At 45.7% G+C, this 24,463-nt stretch overlaps 1 protein-coding gene across 6 annotated transcripts in view; it reads left to right on the forward strand.

Moving 5' to 3' along the window:
• The window catches only part of LOC147636742 (protein ESMERALDA 1-like), a 76,254-nt gene that overhangs the window by 21,813 nt on the left and 29,978 nt on the right, over positions 1 to 24,463 (forward strand). For 5 of the 6 annotated variants that reach the window (XR_015266199.1, XR_015266200.1, XM_086800249.1 and 2 more), the window contains exon 2: positions 12,711 to 12,786. The exons of the other annotated variant lie outside the window; for it this stretch is intronic. Coding sequence is in view for 3 of the 5 variants with exons in the window: in XM_086800249.1 (XP_086656375.1) it covers positions 12,711 to 12,786 (76 nt within the window). In the remaining 2 variants the exon portion in view is untranslated. The remainder of the gene's footprint in view (positions 1 to 12,710; positions 12,787 to 24,463) is intronic. 6 annotated transcript variants of the gene reach the window in all.

Consider the following 24,463-nt stretch of genomic DNA (forward strand, 5'->3'; position numbering starts at 1 on the left):
TTTCGTCCTCGAAAACAAACTGGGGAAACCTCTTGGAAATTGCACTACGGCGTTCCCAAGTAGCTGCCTCCTCATCCCTGTCTGTCCATTTAAGAAGTACCTCCTGGTACACTTTATGTCGGGTTTGTCTGTCACGATACCCTAGAATTTTTTCAGGTTCATGTGGTATCTTTGGTGGCTCTATCAAGTCCACCAAAATCTCTGGAGAAACTGTGTTCTCTAACCCGTGAACTGATTTCTTCAGTTTACTGACATGGAAGACAGGATGGACTTGAGAACTCTCCGGTAACTCAAGTTTATATGCTACGTCCCCAATCTTCTTAAAAGGATTTTAAAAGGACCACAATATCTCGGAGAAAGTTTATCACACTTTCCCGTTTTCATGGTTTCTGACTGTGCAGGAACCTTGAGGAATACAAAGTCACCTTCTGCAAAGGTCACCTTTCTATGTCCTTTACCCGCATAAGTTTTAGCGAGATCCTGAGTGCTACGAATGCTCTCACGTGCGGCTCTGAGCATATCATTCATATCTTCAAGGAAATCCTTGACAGATTGAATCTTCTTCTTTTCTAGGCCTTCAGCCATCGGAGATCTCGGCTGGAATCCATACATTAACATGAATGGTGTAAATCCAGTCGCTGAGTGTTTGGAGCTATTATAGGCAAACTCCAATAAGGGCAAGTACTCTTCCCAATTAGATTGCTTCTTACTAACATAAGAACTCAACGTATCCTCTAGAATTTGGTTAACTTTTAGTTTGACCATCAGACTCCGGATGATCTGTCGTACTCATACTCAGAGTAGTATCCAACTTTTTGAAGACTTCCCTCCAAAAATGACTGCTGAACTTTCTATCTCTATCTGACACTATATCTACGGGCAGGCCATATAGCTTGTAGAGATGTTCAATAAAGAGTTTTGCCAACTCTGGCGTTTTAACAGTTTTCTTCTTGGCGATAAACTTTGCCATTTTAGTTAACCTGTCCACTACCACCCACACCGAGTCATTCTCTCGACTCGTCTTGGGTAAACTGGTAATGAAATCCATGGAAATGCTTTTCCATTTTCCCTAAGGAATCTCCAGCGGATGGAGTAGTCCTCCAACCTTAAGACGTTCGTGTTTATTGACCTGGCACTTATTGCATTTCAGCACATAAGTCTGGACGTCCTTAAACAAACTAGGCTAATAAAACTGTCTTTTTACTAGTGCATAGGTCTTCTGAATCCCGGGATGACCCGCACTTGGACTATCATGACTTTCTTTAAGAATTTGGACCCGAAAGTCACCAATAGTTGGTACACATACTCTACCCTTGTAGAGTAAGTACCCGTCGTCAATGGAGTAATTAGCATATTTCGCCCCCCCCCCCGACGAAGTTTTTCACCCCCCTTTGAAGCCGTGGCAGTCAAAGGTGATGAAGGGCCTACGTCAGAGCTCTCCGGCTCCAAACTATACCCAGAAGACACGGCTAGTCTCTCCAGACTAACTCTCGCTTCCCTTCCCGTTGCACCTTCGACCAGTCTCTCCGGACTAGCAATCCGTGCCAACGAGGGAGGTGGTCGCGTCTGTGAAGAAGTGCGTACATGTACAGCGCGCCAGACCTCTGTAAAAGATGGATCGTGCTTACATAAACCACGTAGTGACTCCAAGAAATCATTCTTGAAGACTGTTAAACTAAGTTCATTAATCTGTGGCATGCGATTAAGTGCATCTGCCACCACGTTATACTTGCCTTTCTGGTAATGTATCTGAAGGTCAAACTCCTGTAGAATCTCGGCCCACCGAGCTTTTCTACCCTTCAGTTCACTTTGACTTGAAAGCCATTTCAGACTTTCATGGTCCGTCCGGACCTCAAAAGGAGCACCATATAAATAGTGTCTCCACTTTTTCAGTGCATGAACTATCGCTAGTAACTCTCGCTCGTAAGCCGAGTAGTTACGCTGCGCACGATCTAACTTTTTACTCTCAAATGCAATTGGGCGTCCCCTTTGCATAAGTACGGCCCCAATGGCCTCATCACTAGCGTCTGTCTCCAAGACATGGCTCATTTGGATCGACAATAGTCAAAACTGTTGGGGTCAAGGCATTATGCCCACCCTTATAGTGTGTACTAGCCCATAAGTTATAGTACATAGTACACTTAGAACTTTTAATGTACTAAGTGCACTATGTGTACTAGTGCAAATATACATGTGTGATAGGGGAGTCACACACTCACTTGGTGAGTTGACTTATCCCCACAACTCTCTCTCTCTCTTTCTTCTCTCTGTGTATGTTTCCCACATGAAACTCTAACCCTAATTAACTCTCCCATTCAACTGGTATCAGAGCCATGGTTGTGTCCGTGTGTGCGCGGGTGTGCGGAGTCATCTTCATCGCGAAGAAGAAGCTCGGCTATGGAGCCTTGAGCTTGGCACGAGCAGAGGAACTTTCTGGTGCTCAGCGAGGAGCACGTGCGCTGCAAGTTTCCTGTGCGAGTGAGCATTTGGAAATAGCGCTGGAATTTGGCCAGCGTGAGCAAGGCACAGGTGCTGCAAAGCGCTGCACAGCAAACATTGAGTCAGCGCACAGCAGGTAGCGAACCATCTACAGCATCGCAGCAGTCCTCGCAGGCAGGTGGGCGGAAAGAGAAGGTGGCAGCAACATTGAGTCGGCACTTTGTGTTCGTTTTTTTTCTCTTTGGAAGTAGGCGACAAGCGGTGCGAGCGAAGGAGGCTGTCCGTCAACACCTAGTCGACCTGCTGGTTATGGGCCGGTCGAAGGCGTGGTGGTGGTCCGCGTGAGTAGGCGAGGTGGAGCCCGTCGCACTATACTTTGCTGCGCAGCAGCTGGGCGTAGGCAGCCAGCAGACGTGGGCTGCTCAGCTGCTGCCCAGCAGCAGCCACGCTGCCCAACCAGGCAGCGCAGAGGGCTGCCCAGCCATCCGTACCTGCACAGCAGGCGCATCAGCATCAACACACGTGAAGCACCCTTTTCAGCAGACAGCAGCAGCATCCGATTCAGCAACATCAGCAAGAAGCGCCCCCCCCCCCCCCCCCCTTTCTGCAACAGCATCAACACAAAGAAATTCAGCCTGCAAATTGTAGAAATTCAAAAATTAAGAGGTATTTGCCTTTAATTTTGGGATTTTCCTTGTCAATTATCATCAATTGAGCAGGTACAGGTGCCAAATTGCTCAAATTTTGAGCAAAATTGGCAAAATTGGGTGACATTGGTCACAATCAGGATCAATTTGCAGGAAATTGGATGTCAAAATTTGGGGCTTTTGATGTAATTGTGCAATTAAGCATTCATACATGCTGTATGATGTGAGAAATCGCACATTCGGGCAAAAATGCAGCAAATTGCAGTGCAGATCAAAGGGCTTTTGTGCCGATTGGATTGATTTGCATGCAAGCAATCGTATTTGATGCTTTGGGCAATGTGTTGATGCCTGACAAGCACTTAATGTGCCTGTAAATCAAGGGGCTTTTATGTATTGGATGTATATGTGGCCAGGGGGAAGCATTGTGAAGACTCTGGATGCCTTCATGTGCGTCAATGTACCATGTATGATCAGAAATTGATCTTAAATCAAGGGGCTTTTCAAGATTTTATGCTTGTTGAGCTTGGCAAAGCAGCAGGCAAGACTTTTATGCCTTGAATCCTCAGAAATCAGCTTGCAGTCAAGGGGCTTTTGCCCAATTTCCGTTCGGGACTGTTGTATGCAGTGGTCGGGACTATAAAAGTCTGATTTTCACTCATTTGGACAGCCAAGAGAGCATTTATTGCTGCTGTACTTGCTGGTACAGATTTGGTACAACTTTGTGCAAGTTTTGGCATGGCTGTACACTGATTTGAGTGAGGAAAAGGTTCATTTTCAGCTGCCATACTTGCCGGTACAGGTTTGGTACATCATTGGTGAGCACTTAGTACTGTTGTACAGTACTTTGGAAGGGGAACAGAGCACATTTAAGGTGCTGTCCTAAATCTGCAGCAACCAGATTTTGGTGATTTCATCACATTCAGTGGGAGTAGAGTTGCATTTGTGCTTCCGCAGTGGGAGATAATCTTTGGGAGAACAACTGTGAGCACTTTGTGTGCTTTTGGTGCAGTGTTTGCACACTTGCAGGGAGTCAGGCATTGACAGGTTGCATATTGCTATGGCAACCACAGGTGAGAGCTCTTCATTGCTTCACATCAAGAAGCTTGAAGGCTCACATAACTATGATATTTGGCAAACCCAGTGCTATAATGTGTTGCTCCAAAAGAAGCAGCACAAGCCTATCAAAGAAAGGGGTGTAATGCCCGCTTCTCTTACTGCTGAAGAGTGGGAAGATATGGATGAGCTGGCAAGATCTACTATCATGTTGTGTGTGTCAGACTCTTTACATTTCAGCATTTGTGAAGAGAAGACAGCTTGGGGAATGTGGCAAAGATTGCAGGACTTGTATGCCCAGCAAAGTGCCTCAAGCAAAGTGTATTGGTTGAAGAAACTCATAGGTCTTCAAATGAAGGAAGGGGCGTCTATGGCAGCCCATCTAAATGAGTTTAATGGTATTGTCAGCCAAGTTATAAATCAAAAGTTGGCAATGGACGATGAGTTCAAAGCCGCTTTTCTCTTATGCACTTTGCCAGAGAGTTAGAGTTGGGACACATTCAGGACAGCCACTAGCAATTCGAATGCTATGCTGTCATATGGAGATGTTGAGGGTGCTCTTCTTCAAGAGGAGATGAACAGGAAGAACAACTCTGTTGGAAAGTCCAATGCAATGAATGCACGTGGGAGATCCCAGCAAAGGGGTAAAAGCCAAGAACGGGGAAGGAGCAAGTCCCGCTCCAAAAAGGACTTGGAATGCCATTATTGTGGCAAGGGACACATCAAAAAGCAATGCTACAAATGGAAGAATGATCAAAAGGAAAAGGGCAAAGGAAAAGACAAAGACAAAGATGAAGCCAAAGATGCAAAGCCAAAGGGCAAAAGTGGAGTCAAGATTGAAGAAGTCAATGTGTCACATGGATGTGACAGTGAGGATGAGGTCCTATTCACGTCTTCACTTGATGCCCATTCACTACTTGCAGGAGATGGTCATGGTATGTACTCATGGATCATTGATTCAGGTGCCTCCTTTCATGTCACAGGTTGCAGAGACTTGTTTGTCAGGTATACTGCTGGCAATGAAGGAGTAGTTTATTTGGGTGATAACCATGCATGCAAGATTCTTGGCAGAGGTGATGTGAGGCTTGTGTTTTCAGATGGCTCACAGCTTATGCTCCATGATGTCAGGCATGTGCCTGAGATCAAGAAGAACCTGCTTTCTACTGGACAGCTTGATGATGCTGATTATGTTACCACATTTGGTCGTGGAAAGTGGAAGATTAGTAAGGGCTCACTGGTTGTTGCCAGAGGCTCTAAGGTGGACACTCTTTACTTCATGCATGCATGTGTTTGTCACCATGCTAATGTAAATGCAACCGAGCTGTCGGAAATCTCTATGTGGCATAGCCGGTTGGGACACATGAGTGTCAAAGGAATGGAGCAATTGTCTCGTTTTGGTTACTTGCCTTCTCTAAAGTTTTCAAGTTTTCAGTTTTGTGAGCATTGTTTATATGGCAGGCAACTCCAGTGTCCCCACAAGAAGGCTCTTGGACAGAAAGATGCTCAGTTAGAGCTTGTGCATACAGATGTATGTGAGATGCCTCAGCTTTCTTTGGGAGGGGCAAAATATTTTGTGTCTTTTATTGATGATGCCACACGCAAGGTGTGGGTTTATCCTCTTCGTTTGAAGAATGATAACATTCTCAGTGTTTGAGAAGTTTGTTGCTCTTGTTGAGAATCAAACTGGCAAAACACTGAAGGCTTTGCGTTCCGACAATGGTGGAGAGTATATATCCAAACAGTTTCAGGACTTTTGTGATGCTAAATGCATCAAGAGGGAGCTCTCTACTCCTTATGATCCTCCACAAAACGGGACAGCAGAGAGGATGAACAGGACCATTCAGGAGAAGGTTCGTTCTATGTTGTCACATGCTGCGTTACCTCATGGTTTTTGGGCTGAAGCTGTTATGACAGCCGTTCATCTTATAAACAGGTCACCTAACACGAGGCTTGGTGGGAAAGTGCCAGAAGAAGTATGGACAGGGAAGCCTCCGTCATACAAGCACTTGAGAGTGTTTGGTTGCGTTGCGTACGTGCACATACGCAGGGAAATGCGCACCAAACTTGATCCTAAGTCTCACAAATGCATATTCCTAGGATATGGTGACAGAGGTGAAATGGGGTATAGACTTTGGGATCCAGTGAATAGAAAGATTATACGCAGCAATGATGTCATTTTTGATGAAACATGCATGTATAAGGAGCCTGCAACGCAACAGGAGCCTCGCAGAGTCATCTTTGATGATGATGGACATCATGGACAACAACCAAGGGCTGTAAATCAGCCATTACAGTAGCAAAACCAGCCCGTAAATGGTGCTGAAAATGGTCCAAATGGACAGCCAGAGATGGCAGAAGATATCCCTTTGGATATACCACAATTAGAGGAAATACCGGGCATGATTTTTCAACCTTATGGCATGGAACAGGAGCCACCAATAGGTGATATGCAGGCTGGACAGCAACGTGCAAATGATGGTCATTGGGTACGGAGGTCCACTAGACCCTCCAGAGCCCCTGACAGGTTTGTTCCAGGGGTTGACTACGTGATGCTCACTGATTGTGGGGAGCCCTCATGTTATAAGGAGGCTTTACAGAGGGCAGACAAGGCTCTTTGGGAGCGTGCTATGAAGTCAGAGATGGATTCTCTGCATAAAAATGGAACATGGAAGTTGGTGCATTTGCCTACAGGCAAGAAGGTTTTGCCATGCAAGTGGGTTTACAGGCTCAAAGTTGCACCAGATGCAAAGCCAAGATGCAAAGCCAAGATACAAAGCCAGGTTAGTGGCTAAGGGCTTCAAGCAGGAATATGGTGTGGACTTTGATGAGATCTTCTCTCCAGTGGTCAAAATGACCACACTTAGAGCTGTATTAGCTTTGGTTGCTCATGATGATCTGGATTTGATTTAGATGGATGTGAAGACTGCTTTTCTTCACGGTGATTTCCATGAGGAGATATATATGCAACAGCCAGAGGGTTATGCAGTGAATGGGAAGGAGAAGCTTGTATGCAAGCTGAAAAAGAGTCTTTATGGGCTCAAACAGGCACCAAGGGAATGGTATCATAAATTTGATACATTCATGAAATCCCAGGATTTCAGGAGAAGTGACATAGATCACTGCTTATACACCAAGAAAGCTTTGGATGGCAGTCTATTGATACTCATCTTGTATGTTGATGATATGTTGATTGCCGGGAAATCTCGTAAAGAGATGGATGCCTTGAAGAAGAGGCTGCATCAGACCTTTGATATGAAAGATTTGGGTGATGCAAATCACATTTTGGGTATGCGGATACTTCGGGACAGAAATCAGCATGTGTTGTATTTGTCTCAGAAGGAATACATTGGCAAAGTTTTGCAGAGGTTCAATATGGACGGGGGGAAGAAGACTAGTACTCCTTTGCCTCCATATGTGAAACTCAGTGCTATGGACAGCCCACAGTCAGATAGTGACAGGGCTGATATGGCCAAGATTCCGTATGCTTCAGCTTGTGGCAGTCTCATGTATGCCATGGTTGCTACTAGGCTGGACATTGCATTTGCAGTGGGAGTGGTTAGTAGATACATGGCCAACCCTGGCAAGAAGCATTGGGAAGTAGTGAAAGGTGTCATGAGATACCTGAAGGGCACACAGGATATGTGCATTTGTTTTGGCAAACAGGATGCATTAGTGCATGGTTACACGGATTCGGATTATGCCGGTCATCCAGATAACCGGAAGTCTACTACCGGTTATGTGTTCACATTCACAGGAGGTGCTGTGTCATGGATATCCAGGATGCAGAAGTGCACTGCCTTATCTACTACAGAGGCCGAGTATATTGCAGCCACAGAGGCTTGCAAGGAGGCATTATGGCTATCTCGGTTAGTGGTTGATTTGGGTTATACAGGGGATATTCCATTGTTGCATTGTGACAGTCAGAGTGCCATCCAGTTGGCAAAGAACCCTGTCTTTCATGCAAAGACGAAGCATGTGGATGTGAAGTATCACTTCATCAGAGAGGTGATAGAGAACAAGCAAATTCAACTTGTTAAGATTCATACGGATGACAACCCGGCTGATCTGTTGACAAAGAGTTTGCCTCCAAAGCGGTTTGCTCATTGCAGACACTTGATGGGCATTGGATGAGGCCAGTTTCAGCCTTGATATGGCCTTGTATATTATCATGTACATGCTGATTTTTTTTTCCTTTACTTAAGGGCACTTTGCCTTTAAGTGGGAGGTTGTTGGGGTAAAGGCATTATGCCCACCCTTATAGTGTGTACTAGCCCATAAGTTATAGTACATAGTACACTTAGTACTTTTAATGTACTAAGTGCACTATGTGTACTAGTGCAAATATACATGTGTGATAGGGGAGTCACACACTCACTTGGTGAGTTGACTTATCCCCACAACTCTCTCTCTTTCTCTTTCTTCTCTCTGTGTATGTCTCCCACATGAAACTCTAACCCTAATTAACTCTCCCATTCAAAAACAGGTGCAGCTGCTACGGTCACCTTGAGCTTATCAAAGCTCTTCTGTTGGGCTTTCCCCCAACTAATGTTTTTAGTTTTTGACCGTAACTGGTCAGACAACGGGACTGCGATCTTCGCGTAGTCCTTCACATACTGTCGGTAGAATCCCGACATGCCAAGAAAAATTTGCAGTTCCTCGAGATTCTTCGGCGCTGGCCATTTAAGAATAGCCTCTACTTTTTCTGGCTCCATCCGCGTACCATCGGCGGATATAATATGGCCAAGGTAGTGAATTTCTGTTTCAAAAAATTCACATTTGCTCTTCTTTGCAAATAGTTTGTGCTCTCGCAACAACTCGAACACTAGATGCAAATGCTCTATGTGTTCTTTCTGTGTCTTACTGTACACAAGAATATCATATAGGAAAACTACTATGAATTTTCCCAGATATGGACGTAAAATGCTATCCATCAGCGTCATAAACGTCGCTGGAGCATTGGTTAGCCCAAATGGCATAACCAAAAACTCAAAATGCCCGAAACGGGTCCTAAATGCTATCTTCGCAACATCTTCTACTTTAATTCTAACCTGATAATACCCTGATCTCAGGTCTACTTTTGTAAAGTATCTCGATCCATAGAGTTGATCAAACAACTCATCCATGCGTGGCATCGGATACTTGTTCTTAATCGTTATCTGATTAAGAGCCCTATAGTCTATGCACATCTGCATAGATCCGTCTTTCTTCTTTACCAGAAGAATAGGCGATGCCCACGGACTTGAACTAGGCCGAATAAAGCCTTTGTTCAAATATTCCGTCAATTGTTTTTCCACCTCCTGTGCCTCGGAGTGGCTTAATCTATAAGCAGGTTTGCTTATAGGTTTTGAACCTGGCATAACTTCGATGCCATGGCTACTTCTCTAACTGGTGGTAAGCCATCTGGCAAATCATCAGGAAAAACATCTTGAAATTCCTCTAATAAATTTATTAAAGTATCTATGTACTTTTTCTTTAATGTCTCTTTCACCTTGGATTTTTTCTTGTTTGAATCGCATGCATGCCAAACAGGGTTTTCAAACAGTGGGTCTCGTCCAAGGCTATTTTGTTTTCCTTGTTTGTCTACGCAAACATCATCTACAGTTTCATCTACGGAAACAGAATTTAAAAGAGGGTAACAAGCATATATCTTTGCTATCTGGCCTCTACGGACCGTTGTGCATCTCTTAACACTCATGCCTGATGTCCTAGCTAGGCTGCCTGGTGCACTTTGGTCCCAAGGTTCTTGGTCTCTCTCTCGTCGTCGAAGCTCGCCATAGCAGGAAAATGCACCTCCTTTCCAGAGCGCAATCTGACCATCCACTGTGTGCGGGAGACTTTTGGAGGCTTCTGGAGGCTGAAAACCAACTGTCCTTCGAGGGACAGGAGTCACTTTGAAAGAGGTGGTCCATCGGAGTTTGAAAACCAACCACACGAGCGAGAATTTTTCTGGTTTCGTGCTGAATCTTTACACTTGAAGTAGGCATTGATACCACTGTAACATGCAGAAGCTTCAGGGGAGATCGGTAACTTCAATGCTCAGAAATCAGCACACTTGTCGCGAACGAAATTAACGCACAAAACTGAATGTAGATGTGCAAAAAAATAGAGAGAGAGAGAGAGGGGGAGAAGAGGACACGGTATTGGGTCCCGAATACCCTTTGTAGGGCCCCCACCATGAATGGTGTATTTGCTTTTATTTTAGAATGATGCAAAACTGAAATAAAAGGCTGAACTTGAAACTTCTTGGCTAAGGAGAATCGTGTGCCCTTGACCTTCAATCCTTCACCCCTTTGCGTTAGCTTCTCCTTGGCTGTCGTGGCCCTTTGATTGGCTTCAGCACTTGGTGAAATATGAGATGATTGGACTGAATTATGCCTAGGGTATTTATACCCTTTATTGTATGCTGGTTGGCTGGTATAAAACCAGGCGGCTGTTTTAAAAGCCTCACGACTGCATTAAATAATATTTAATGCTGAAAAAACCCTGCGCATCACACCTATGGAGGGCTGGCCCCTATGCGCATGGCCTTTGGTTGCATGGCAGCCTGTGTGGGCTGCCCCACACCTGGCCGACAGCCTCTAAGGGCTGGATGCCCTTTCGGCTGCCTGTCCAGAGGCCCTAGGGCTGGCCTACAGCCCTTACAGCCCATCCCATGGCTGGTGGGCACAGCCAAGGCCCTCCTGGCCCATTTGGGGGTGGTTCTAAACCTCCCCCATGCCCACATATGTGTTCTTAGGGAAGCCCTATGGGCATTGGGCTGGCCCCATTCCTATATGCAAACCCTACATGTCTACATAGTGGTTTGGCATCCGGTGTCATACCAGATACACAGAACCACTGACATCATTTCAGAGGGAGACGCACAGCGCGGACTGGCACTGTTTCATGTGGAGGACAATGCACACCTAACCTTGGATGCATGTGCAGGACAATGCACAGGTGACCTCGGACGACTGGAGTGGAACCTTGGCTGACTCGTCCCGGACTGGGTTCACATGGGACCGGTTTTCCACCCTAGGTCTTGCACCTTCTATACAGAGATGTCTACGTGGCATCCAAGTGCGGGATGCACGTGCGAGAGAGAGAGAGAGAGAGAGAGAGAGAGAGAGAGAGAGAGGCTATAGCTTCAAGAATCAAAGCTCAAGGCTCAAGCTATGTAGCATGGAGAGTCAACGTTGAATGTATTATGTCAGGGAAGCTTGGGAGGTGGGCATTTTATAGGAGGCGCCCTTTGTGTGAATATATGCTCTTATGTGTGTGTGTGTCTCTCTGTGGAGTGCGTGTGTGAGAGCATATCTTGATACAGGAGTTCTACACCCATTATTGGGCACTGATGACGTTAGTGGGGATGTCGTAGTATCTAGTCCATACTATGCATAATGGAGTTGATAGTTATATAGTCTTCTTGGTTGACTACCATGAGTATATAACATGCACGTTCCTAAAAGGTGATTTTGGGCATGTTCCTGGATTCATCTAGGTATATATATTTATATATAGCCAAAGACTTGACCCTAGACAAGGCCAAGAAAATGGTCATAGAACGGTAACAAAATGGGCAGCAAAACGGTGCAAGAAACGGACAGAAAACGGCGAAAAAATGGTAACTGCACAGGCGGCTAACGGTATTATCACACCGTACGATATCGTATGGTGCCATATTGTATGAACCGGTACAAGAAACAACTATGCTTTTAACCATATAATTATTTATAACTATGCCTCCACTTATAAGCCTCTTTCCACATGGCCCCAAGTCCAGCCTCCAGCCTGACCCTGCGCTAGTGTGCACCTGTCCTAGGCGTAACATGATGGTACTACAAATCCACAGTATATAGAGGCAGAACAATGCAAGTTGAAGCAATGGCATAAGGTTCATTTAAGTGAAGAGAGTGGGAAATTGGCAAGAGAATAACCAGCAGCAGCTAATGTGATGGAAAATGTTGAAACTGGCTGAAAGGTGCCAGAATTTAGCCTCGTTCATTGTTGGGTGAGGGTTTTGAAGATTTCCCACCTAATGTTTATAATAGCTTTGGAATTCTTCCTCGCTTACGTAGCTGGAAACTTCATTGTATGGCATTTGGGTGACTTCCACTAGTTCTCCGGCTCATGCATAAATTGGGTATGGCGTGGCGGGTGGCTCCATTTGCAGATTGGTTACTAGGCTGTAGGATCCCACAACAAAGTACCCTTCAGACTTGTAGAAGATGTATGGAATTGTAGAGAGGGGTCATTCAGACTTACTTTAGTTGGGTAGGCAGCCTTTTGATGCTTGTTCTAGGGGCTATGTCTCACAGTTATAGCCTTTGTTTCCCTTTCTAAATTAGTGCTCAAATATGGGCTAATTTGTCTGCTAAGCCCTAACCCTAACTAGTACTTTAGCATTAGTTGTAGCCCATGCATGTGACATCCCCTCCTAAAGACTGGGGAGGGCAATCACCTTGTAAGCCTAGCGGGGCGTGTAGTGTGATAGACTCAACCACATATCACAATAAGGTATTTTGCCTGGGTGTAATAGATTTCACTTTTGTGCTTATGCATGGAATTGTATCTAAAGAGGTTGTTTTGCAGGTTATGGCAGCATGGCAGCATCAAAAGGAAGGAGAATTGTGGAAACCTTGTATTGGCCACTGGAGGTCTTTAAGAGGTATCAGATCAGCTTGGTAAAGCAGTGCATTTGTGTTCACGTAAGCATGCATATAAACAATTGGGTTTTTGGATCATACAAATCCTGAAACATAGCATGAGAGCTTGTAAGAGCTTGAATCATTCTATTCCTAGATATTCTACATCTTCTATAAGAGATCTTTGATCATTACAAATTTATCCTACACAAAGGCAACATCTCTTGGACATGATAAAGCGATGTCATGATAAAGTGATGCTGTGATGCCATGATGTTCATAACTTGTGCTCCAACCATCGAGTAAACTGACTCTTACTTTTTGAATAACCCAATGATAAGCAATATAGTTTATCCAATAAAAATATTCTATCAAAATTGGGCATCAGATGCATGTGCCATATGACTATTCAGGCACCGCACATGGTAGATTAGGTGAGTTACAGGCCGTTGTGAGCCCTAATTGTAGAAAGGGACAGGGTAATTGAGTCTACAGTTTGGCAACGATGCACTAGGGTTGCACTTGTGATGTGAGACTTTAGATAATGACAGCTTGGGTACAGCAGGATCAGCAGAAGACTGATGGAGCTGGTTTGGTCACTAGTTTGCGGTAAATTTTGGCATGGATAGCCATGTGGAGGTTTGTGTCGGTTAAGGCCCTGCCGGGGGCTGGGCATGGCCCAAACAAGGGCCCACAGCCCCCTTATTGGAGTCCCCTAGTAGGTGGACATGCCAACCAGCTGTAAGGGGGTGGGGGTCCCTGTAAAAAGCATCCCCTACCGATCTTATTTGTCATTCATTTCCACTCCAGCCTCAGCCTATGTGAAGAGCAGAATCAACAGCTACAAGGTGCTTAGAACCACTACCGATCTTATTTGTCATTCATTTCCACTCCAGCCTCAGCCTATGTGAAGGATCCCCTACCGATCTTATTTGTCATTCATTTCCACTCCAGCCTCAGCCTATGTAAAGAGCAGAATCAACAGCTACGAGGTGCTTAGAACCACTACTAGTCCAAATCAGCAGCAGAAGTGTTAAGATTTTCAGGGCCTGCAATTCAGCAAGAATGCATGCAGAGTTGGAGGAGAAGATAGTTTGCGTCCCCATTCTTCAACGAACAGGGTGAGGTATGTGTTCCAGTTATTGGCCAAGCTTTGTACTTCATTTTCATATGAAGCAAATACTTTGTACAGGGTTGGAAGGGGGTAGAGCATGAAATAATCACTGAAGGATAATTACTTTTGTGGAGAGTATTCGAGGTTTGGTTTCAGAGCAGATCTTAGACAATAGTGTTTGTCTTTTTTTTTTCCATGAAGGAAGAAATTTCGGGTGTTGTGTGTTGCACTCTGTTTTGCACTACTGTGTGACCAAGCAATGGCAATGACCAACAGACTCCTCGCATTGCGAAGGAGCATACTCTGGTTCCTGGATGCAGTTGGAAGACCCTGTGGGGATGGGCCTCAAATAAGAGCGGAAGCTTGGATAGGTCCCAAGATGGTGGAGCATAAAAGCAATGAATAACAAGAAATGCAAGAGAATGTAATTATGTTTCAATAAGAAATAAATGCATAAGAGTCTCTGTCACAATTGTTGCAACCTGCAACCCACCGTCACTCTCCCTTCTCTTTCACCTTGCGTGGGACTACATGCCTTTTAGTGAGTGTTAGAAGAGGGAGTGAGGTGCTTTTGTGATGTAGATGTGTATATATTAGTACTGAGATAAGCAGTGATGCAAGTGCGCATGCGTACATCAGCGTTTGTGACACACCTGCGTATCATCAAAAGTAAGGCGCCAGCTTGTGGGTTGTGTACATGCAATTGGCTAGGCATCTTGGCAAGACGGGCAGCAACCTGAGGTTGGGCAGGCCTTAGTGCAGTTGGGTGTGAATCGTGCAGTGTTTTCATGTGCGAACACATCTTTATCAAGTGGCGAGCAGTCTGACAGCACTTCAGCAGGCCGACTAGCTCTTCCCTTCCAAATCCCCCTATATGCGCATGTGGGATATTCAGCAAAGCATCTCAATTTCTGGAACTGTAGAGTATTGGGCTGAGGGTGAGTTGCTTTTGTTCATGTCCCAGATAAAAAATGGACTACACTTGCTCCTAAGTCCAAGAGGATGATTTTCATAGGCTATAGCTCGAGATCCAAAGGATACCGGTATTTGGTGGAGAATATTATCATATCTTGAGATGCTCGGTTCGATGAGACATTATTTGGACGTCATTCTTCTTCCATGTCTTCTTCTGAGTAGACTTTGGACCCATTTCCAACCGATATTGGGGAGTTTTCTCATCTACCACAGTGAGCTTCTTTCCCACAGTGATTCCGGTGTCTTTAGCACCAATTCAGCCCGCTGTACTCTCTGTTTCAACCCCTGTATCTTTTATATCCAGCTCCTTACAAAGAGCTGGATTGCGTGCTGCATCTTCTCTATCAGTATCTGCAGCCTCTCCATTAGCTTCTCCACATTTGGCTGCTGCTTCTTCATCTACTGCTGTCCTGAATGCCTCCATTTCAGCAGCAGTACCTTCTTCTTTCAGATTTGAGAGGAGGTCTGATCCACCCTCGTGGGTCTAGAAATAATTACTAGACTCTGGCCTTCCTGATTGCCAGTTGGATGCTCAGGCATTTGCTTCGTCTTCTAGACCTCGGAGATCTTCTCAGCTTGCTTCTTCCGGTCATACCATGAATTATGCTCTTATGAGTACCTTATAGGATATTGATGAGCCTGAGACTCCCGAGGAGGCCCTTGCTTTGCCGTAGTGGCGATAGGCTATGGAAGTAGAGATGTCATCTATTGAGCGGAACAAAACTTGGGAGTTAGTTCCACGTCCATGTCATCGGTGTCAAATGGATTTTCAAATTCAAGTTTCATTCTAATGATACTTTGGATAAGTACAAAGCTTGCCTAATTGCTCGTGGTTATGCTCAGAAAGTTGGTGAGGACTTTGATGAGACGTTTGCACCTATAGCCATGTATACTACCATTTGGATTGTTTTAGCCTTGGTCGCTCGTTTTGGATGGCCTTTCTTTTAGATGGATGTTAAATCTGCCTTTTTGAACAGAGATTTAGAGGAGGAGGTATAAGTTGAGCAACCTTCAAGATTTGAGATTCAAGACACAGATCATGTTTATTTGTTGTGGAAGGCTATATATGGTCTCAAATAGGCACCCCGTGCTTGGTATTAGAAGATTGGTGCCTTCTTGTTTTCTCTTGGCTTTGAGAGTGCTTATCCAGATTCAAACCTTTATGTCTTTCTCTGTGATGGTGATATTTGTATCATTGTGCTATATGTGGATGATCTCATCCTTACAGGATCTGCTTCGTAGTTGGTCACTCATGTTCAGTCTCAACTTTCACAGCGGTTTGAGATGACCGATCTTGGATTACTTCATTACGGATTACTTCATTACTTTCTTGGTCTGCAGTTTGAGATGATTGATCTTGGACTACTTCATTACTTTCTTGGTCTTGAAGTATGGCAACGTGATGATTGCATTTTTTATTTCTCAGGAGAAGTATGTGTGTAAATTGCTTTCTCTTTATGGTTTGACAGATTGTACTCTGCTCTCTTGTCCCATGGATCCTAGTTCCAAGCTTTCAAAGGAAGATGATTCTCCTTTGGGTGATTCTATTGACTACCGGTAGTTGGTTGGTTCATTGCTTCTCTACCTTAACAACACTCGTCCGGATATCTCTTATGCCTTGAGTATTCTTAGTTAGTTCTCCTTTGCAGCTCGACGTTCTCATTGGCAAGCTGCTTTGCGGGTTCTTCGGTATCTTCGTAGCACATGAAGTTATGGTATCACTCATTCCAATGGTTCTGATTTGGTGGGATTCACGGATGTTGATTGGGCTGGTTGTGTTGATACTCGGCGACCTACTTCTGGATATTGTTCTCTGCTTGGATTTGGAATGGTTTCTTGGAAGTCTCAGAAACAGAGGACTGTTGTTACATCATCTATTGAGGCTAAGTATAAGTTCTACCTTCTCTGCGTGATTGACGCTCTGTGGATTCATCAGATTTTGGAACATTTATAAGGACAACCTTGTAGACCTCTTCACGAAACCGCTCCCTCGAGCTTCGTTGGAGGTCTTACTGAAGCGTGACGGTGATGGTCCGCCCATCTGGCACTAAAGAGGTGTTGGAAATATTGTTCATTCCCAGATGGACTCGTTGCATGCTTGTATCTGGCCCATTTATAAGGCCTTGCATTGCTTATTTTCTGCTATTTTTTGCACCATTTTTGGGAGCTTTTTTAGTATTTTTATGGACTTATGGACTTGACCGACCAGCTCTAGAGGCTCTATATATTAGGTGCCTCAATCCTCTTCATCATTGCTTCTCTTTTCAGCCCTGATTTGTACATACCAGCACTCACAGGCCTCCATCGTGTTGTATCTTCAATCTAATTGAGGTTCTTGATCATTTGCAGTCTATTGTCTTCACATATTTGCTGTTTTATTCTTTGTTTTGAGATTTACAGCAATATTTGATTGAATGTGCTTTCGGCAAGTAATGTGTACAAATTGTTGCTTCCTTCACCTTGGATTTAGCCTCATGTTGATGCTTTATGGGGCTTACATAAGAATACTAAATGGTGGAAACAAAGACTTCGAATAATTTGGGGTTGTAAGCTGCCTCTCGAATGACGTCTATTCTTCTCCGGGAAAAAGATTAGTTAATATAAAAGATAGCCATGAAGGGTTAAATACAACCACGAAGGGCTAGATACAAACTCGCCTCCATGTGCGGGATGGGGATCAAATAATCAGGAGATGGAGAGAGATGCACTTCTCCTCCGGTTGGCCATTCTATGAGGAGAAGGCTATCTCATTGGGGGGGGGGGGGGGGGGGGGGGGGGGGGGAATAACCACAAAGGTGGTCTGCAATGCCAAGTGGAATCACCACCTCTATCGGTGAGAAAAGGGCCAGGCCGCTATAGCCTCAAGAAAGCTTCCCACCGCTTCCGCATGCGGTCACAGCCACCTCGTAACTTCCCCCAGTGATTGTGGAGGGTATGGATGATGTTGAGCCAAATGCTATTGATGGACTCCACAGGCGGAGTATGGGTATCCTCGATGGCTTCATTGCATCTAGCTCTCCATATGTGCGAGGCTGCAATGCTATTGCAAATCTCCCATCGTTGACATGAGCCGGGTCTCCAGTGGTCAATAGATGAGGTTGGGATTGGAACTGCCAAAATGTGCATATGGAAGTAATTAGTTCTAGTAATGTAATACCACATTGTTTCTCCCTCCTCTTGCTTGAAGTTATAGATATATGCAATGGGCTTCCATTTGGAGTCGTCATTGAATGATCACTCTCGAGGCCACCTTGGCCCGGGTAGGCCTCCCATCACTGCCGGCCCACAAGAAGTTCTGATCAACTGCTATTCTTGACAAATACATGCTCGGAAGAAGGCCCAACAAGAAGTAATGCACCACATGGTGGCAAGGACCTGGTTCGCCACCACCACTTGACTAGCTAAGGAGAGCCTCACAGAGCTCCAACACAAAAGCTTTTTTCGAATGCTCAGAAGAAGAGGGGCGAGCTGTTGCTTCAGAGAGATATCAATGCCCAGCTGGCATCCTAGATAGCGAATTGGAGTGCCCCTCGGCATCCAAATGAAGGCCTCAACTGGCCGCCAAGTCGGGGCGGGTGTAGAGCCTACCCAGAAACCTGTTAGCAGTCATCTCCTGTCTGTACATTACACACTAGGGCCTCTGTTGTGGGTGTGCCTTCCCAGTTACGTGTGCCTCCATTTTTCCCCACTTTCCATGGTGTTTTCCCAGTTTTACTGGATGTGGGAGGGCTTTTTGTTGTTGTCGGCTGTTGTCTTCTGTTGGCCAACTGGACGTGTTGCTACCCGACTTTTTTCAATGCTGGCCGATTGTGTTTTTTTTTGGCCGACTGCTGTTTTTTCTGGTTGTGAGCAGTTGGGGCTGCTGTCGGCTTGTTTGGGGCTGGCCGACCAGCAGCCTAGGGCCATATATATTGGCCCTGCCCCCCCCACACTCAGTTGTATCATTGTATCGGATCTACTGTATATAGCAGAGTTTATACAACTTCTCTCTCCCTCTCTCAGCTGCGTTTTGCTCTCTACAGCAGTTGTCTCTCATTTCCGTTGTGCATTCTGACATGGTATCAGAGCCCAAGGTGGCGTGAAGCTTGGAGATAGTGGGAGCTTGAGGGTTTACTGATTTGTGGTGCTGATTGGAGATTGCTTGGGCTGTTTGGGACTTGGAGATTGGGTAGAAGGCGGCCATCACTATTGGACAGCCACCTTGCATACTATTTGCAGCCTCTTCTTCATTTTTTTCCCACCCATCCTCCCTTCACAAGACCTTGTGAACCCTCGAGATGGCAGACTTGCTTGAGATGGTTGAGAAGCACGTGAAGATCCCTACTCTCTCCCCATTCCCGGTGAACCGACAGTTGGACGAGAACAACTACGACATATGGAAGGTAATGATAGAGTCTGCCTTGGAGTCTTGTCTTGGCTGATTTCATTTTGGTTGGTGTTCCACGACCGGAGTTGGAGGACGGGGAGCTTTTACCCTCTGCTAGGAAAGAATGGGAGGCTCAGGCATAGTTGTGGGATTGTGTCAATGCCCGTGTGTGTTCTTTCATCTTCCTTAATTGCACACGACAGGTGATTAATCATACAAAACATATTACGCTGCCCAGAGGGATTTGGCAGCATTTGGCTTTTCTGTATAACAGGATATCACCCATGAAGTGGGTCTCCTTGGAAGTGCAGATGCAGGTGATGAATCCTGCAAAGTCTTCGATGGTGCGGGAGCACATCAACAAGTTGCAGGCTCTTCAACAGGAGGTTCTTCAGGTTGGGAAGGAGATATCTTTAGAGGACATGGCCATCACTTTGTTGTCTCATTTGCTCTCTCAGTACACTCAGCATTCTACTCCTCTTTGATCACCAGAGGCAGGCTCAGCACCATCACATGGGAGGAGCTTGTGCCTATGGTCTTTGAGGAGCTTGTGCCTATAGTCTTTGACTAGGAAGAGCGTTTTACGAACCCTCCATAGGGCGAAGGTTCTGAGGCCTTGACTGGCCAGTGGTCGAAAGGCCGTAACAACAACAACAATAAAAGGGCAAAGAGAAGTCTTCATCAGAGAAGTCTTCTGAGAAGAAGCCCGACTTAGACCGTGATAAATTGAAGGCCGAGCGGACCTGTAACGATTGTGGCGAGAAAGGCCACTATTGGAGAAAATGTCCTAGGCGGAGTACTGCGAAGACTGCTGATTCTTCAGCTTCAGCTGCAAAGACTCCAGCCTTTGTGCACTTGGAGATTTTGGACATAGATGCTTCATCTTCTTTGAGCAGGGAGACAGTTGGTTTCACTGCCAGGGATACTCGGGAGTGGATTCTCGATAGTGGTGCTTCCAGGCACATGACTCCTTCCAGAGAGTTTTTACAGGATCTTAAATGACGGACAGGTCACATTTTCATTGGCGACAATTCCACTATACCGATTCACAGTGAGGGCAAGATAGAGATCATTCCCGATGGCAAAGGGGAGAAGCATTCCTCTTGTGTTCTTTACGTCTCCTTACTTGGTTTTCATCTATTGTTAGTGCATGAGGTTTGCAAGAGTGGTTTCTGGGTGGAGTTTGAGGAGCATTCTGTTGCTCTACGGGACAAAGAAACTGGCCAAGTTGTATGGGAAGACGGAGTGGAGAACGGTATCTATAAACTCTCAGCACTCTCTTCTCTGACAAGCACTCAAATCGGTGACTTGCGGTTTTTTCGTTTTGGCCACTTGAATGTGGATGCGTTGCGGTGGGCTTTTTGGGACCAGTTGGTGGTTGGCTTGCCAGATGTTGGCAGCAGGCAGGGACGTTGTAGTTCTTGCATCCGTGGTAAGCAGCATAGGGAATCTTTTTCGAAGCAGGCTACTAGGCGGGATTCGAAACCTTTGGAGTTGGTACACATTGACTTGTGTGGACCTATGTAGACTCCATCCTTGGGAGGTTCTTTGTACTTCATGCTGCTGCCTGATGATTGTAGTAGATTTACGTGGGTTTATTTTCTTTCCTAGAAGGACCAAGCTTTTGCTCAGTTCAAGGAGTGGCATGTTATGGTGGAGAAGGAGTCTGGATTGTAGATAAAGACTCTTCAGGTTGACAAAAAAGGAGAGTTCTCTTCTAATGCATTTGTGCGGTTTTGTGCGAAACATGGCATCAAGCGGGAGTTGGCTAATACAGGTTCACCTTCGAAGAATGGAGTGGTTGAGCGAAAGAACCGGACTGTGGTGGAGATGGCGAGGATGATGCTGGAGCATCGTGATCTTCCTCGTCCACGTTGGGGAGAGGCTATGGCTACGACGGTCCATATCCTCAACCGATCTCCGATGATTTTAGTACCAAAGATGACTCCATTTGAGGCTTATTTTGGCAGGAAACCAAATGTCTCCCACTTACGCGTGTTTGGGAGTAATGCCTATGTTCACATTCCAAAGAAGCAGAGGGGGAAGCTTGACTCGATGTCCCAGAAGCTTGTATTTGTGGGATATAATTCTCTTTCCAAAGGCTACAGGTTGTATGACCCGGAGCGGAATGAGGTTGTTGTCAGCAAAGATGTTATTTTTGATGAGCATGTTCCAGCTTCAACTGTTGATGAGCCACCACTTCTTGGAGACCCATATGAGTCTGAGGATGATTTTCAGTCTATTGTTCGAGTTAGACAGCCTTAGTTGTAGAGATTGAGCCCGCGGCTGGAGATGTGCCCCTGTAGCAGCAGGACGCTCCGTGTTCTGTTCAAGTACCAAGGTGGTTGTTAGACACCCAACCGGAGTCAAGTGTTATGGAGCTTCCCTTTGAGTGGACCACAGAGGATGGACCTCGAAGATCGCACCAAGTTTGTGAACAAAGTCATTCAGTAGAGCTATTACAGGTAAACTATGCTTTGATGTCTCGTATCATTGGGGACAAAGAGCCCACTTCCGTGAAGAAAGCTCTTTTTTAGGAGACTTGGAGGAGAGCCATGCAAGTGGAACTAGATGCCATAGAGAAGAATAAAACTTGGGAGTTGGTTTAGAGGCCATCAAAACGGTCAGTCATTGGTGTCAAGTGGGTCTTTAAGACCAAGTATACATCTGATGGGTCGGTGGACAAGCACAAAGCCAGACTTGTGGCTAAGTTTTATAACTTATGCTCAGCGGCCTGGCATCGACTATGAGGATACCTTTGCACCAATAGCGAGGATGACCACGATTCCAACCATTCTTGTCCTTGCCTCTTGCATGTATATTAGATGGATGTAAAATCCGTGTTCCTTAATGGTGACTTGCAGGAGGAGGTGTATGTTGAGCAGCCAGGCTTTGAGATTCCGAGATCAAAGGGGATGGTTTACAGGTTGCGGAAGGCCTTGTATGGTCCTAAGCAGGCTTCCAGGGCTTGGAATCAGAAGATTGATTCCTTCTTTCTACGGATAGGGTTTCAGAGATCAGTTGCAGATCCTAACTTGTATCTCTTTCGGGAACGCGGTTTGGCCACATTGATTATCCTTTATGTGGATGATCGCATTCTCACTGGCGGTCATGTGGAACACATAGCAGTGACGAAGGTTGCCTTTGCGGCGGACCTCTTCACGAAGTCTTTACTTGAGGCTATGCTTTGGCAGCACTCCAGCTTACTGGGGCTGGTTCCACATCCAGGAGCTGAGAGGGGGTGTTAGCAGTCATCTCCTGTCTGTACATTACACACTAGGGCCTCTGTTGTGGGTGTGCTCGCCCAGTTAGGTGTGTCTCCATTTTTCCCCACTTTCCATGGTGTTTTCCCAGTTTCGCTGGATGTGGAAGGGCTGTTTTTTGCTGTCGGCTGTTGTCTTCTGCTGGCGGACTGGACGTGTTGCTACCCTACTTTTTTCAGTGCTGGCCGACTATGTTTTTTCTGGTCGTGAGCAATTGGGGCTGCTTTCGGCCTGTTTTGTGCTCGCCGACCAGCAGCCTAGGGCCATATATATTGGCCCTGCCCCCCCCCCCCCCACACTCAGTTGTATCATTGTATCGGATCTACTGTATATAGCAGAGTTTATACAGCTTCTCTCTCCTTCTCTCATCTGCGTTTTGCTCTCTACAGCAGTTCTCTCTCATTTCCGCTGTGCATTCTGACAAAACCTTATGACTTGTGCATTTTGATTTGTGCTCCTGATGCGCGACAAAAGATCTCAATCGCCTTAGCGAATCTCTGGAGATTCCCCACATCTCCGGCTAGGTATGCTGCTGTGTCATCTGCAAACTTTGAGTCCAACAGCTCCTCCTGAGTACGGAGAGGGAGACAATCCCTAGAGTCCTGTCTCCTGAGCGGAGAGGAAACTGCTCATGGCCTTGGCAACGAATAAGAAAAGGTAAGGTGCCAATGGACAGCCCTGCTCGGACCGAGTGAGGAAGGGGGAATTTGTCGCCTCGAGCTCCCTGAATGAGAACCTGACTGTGAGAGGCTGGGTAAAGGCTTGAAACACCACGGATCCGGAATCCCATCTGATGCAGCTTTCTCAAAGTCAAGGAGGAGTACTATGAGGTTCTGCTAATAGTTTGAAGTCTTTTTCTACTTTTTTGAGCTTCTTTCCTTGGATGATTTCTCTTTGAAGTACATCCTTCCTGTATATTGTTTCTTGGTAATAGAAAATTGGTTTTTACAAAAAAAAAAGTGTGTATGCATCTCTCTCTCTTTCTCACATACACACACGTGCCCCCTGGCACCATGTACTTCGAATACGTTGGTCTGTGCCAAGGTTGCATCCGTATGTGCATACCTTATGATAAGGTACGTTTTAGTGTACGGTATGGTATTGTACTATACGGTGCGGATTTGTATCTGGCAGTCCCCCCCCCCCCCCCAAAAAAAAAAAGGCCTTTGGCCCAAGATCTTCCCATAGTTACCAATTTTTCTCCGCACGTAGGCGCTTATTTATCCACCTGTAAGCGATGCCACCGAGGAAGCACCAAGGGGGATTTTGAACCCAAGACCTCTTGGTCCTAGGCAAACACCTTCACCACTTGAGCTATCACCTCATTGGCCATACGTGGCAGTTTTTAAAAACATTTTGGGACAAAAAAACCCTAGGCCGGCCGCCTTGGTCTGTGCTTGGACCAAAAGTAGTCATACTCCTATCATGGACATGGGGGATCACAGAGAGTCTTGCCTCTCCTTCTCACACACACACATGTGCTCCTTGGCACCATGTACTTCTAATAGGTTGGTTTGTGCTTGGACCAAAAGTAGTCATACCCCTGTCATGGACATGGCGGATCACAGATAGTCTTGCCGAAGGCATGTATGGATCCGCTCTTTGGTGGTTTGGGACACGAGGGCTGATTTGGTATGGATGAGCCTTAGCCCCTAGCGTAGGGGTAGGGGAGGTTAGCAGATGCAGGCCGTGGTCGGGTGGCGAGCTTGCCCACACCCTTCTATTTGCTTTGTACTAACCTTAACACCCAAGGCTAGGTAAAGGTTCATGCATGAAGATATGCCCACTGTAGTGGTCAATTGTAATAGTCCTCCCTAAGGATTACCTAAAACACAAGCTAAACACAAGGCAAGACACCTTGGACTCCTAGCCATCACACGAGGTATATGCTATATTCTCTACCCATACTTGTAAAAAGGCATTTGGCACATGAACTATTAAGTGCCATATATTTGTACATTATCATCATCTAACGTGGACCT

Source organism: Cibotium barometz, chromosome 7 (assembly GCF_041138505.1).
Source record: "Cibotium barometz isolate CiBa-2024 chromosome 7, ASM4113850v1, whole genome shotgun sequence".
NCBI classification, from domain to species: Eukaryota; Viridiplantae; Streptophyta; class Polypodiopsida; order Cyatheales; family Cibotiaceae; genus Cibotium; species Cibotium barometz.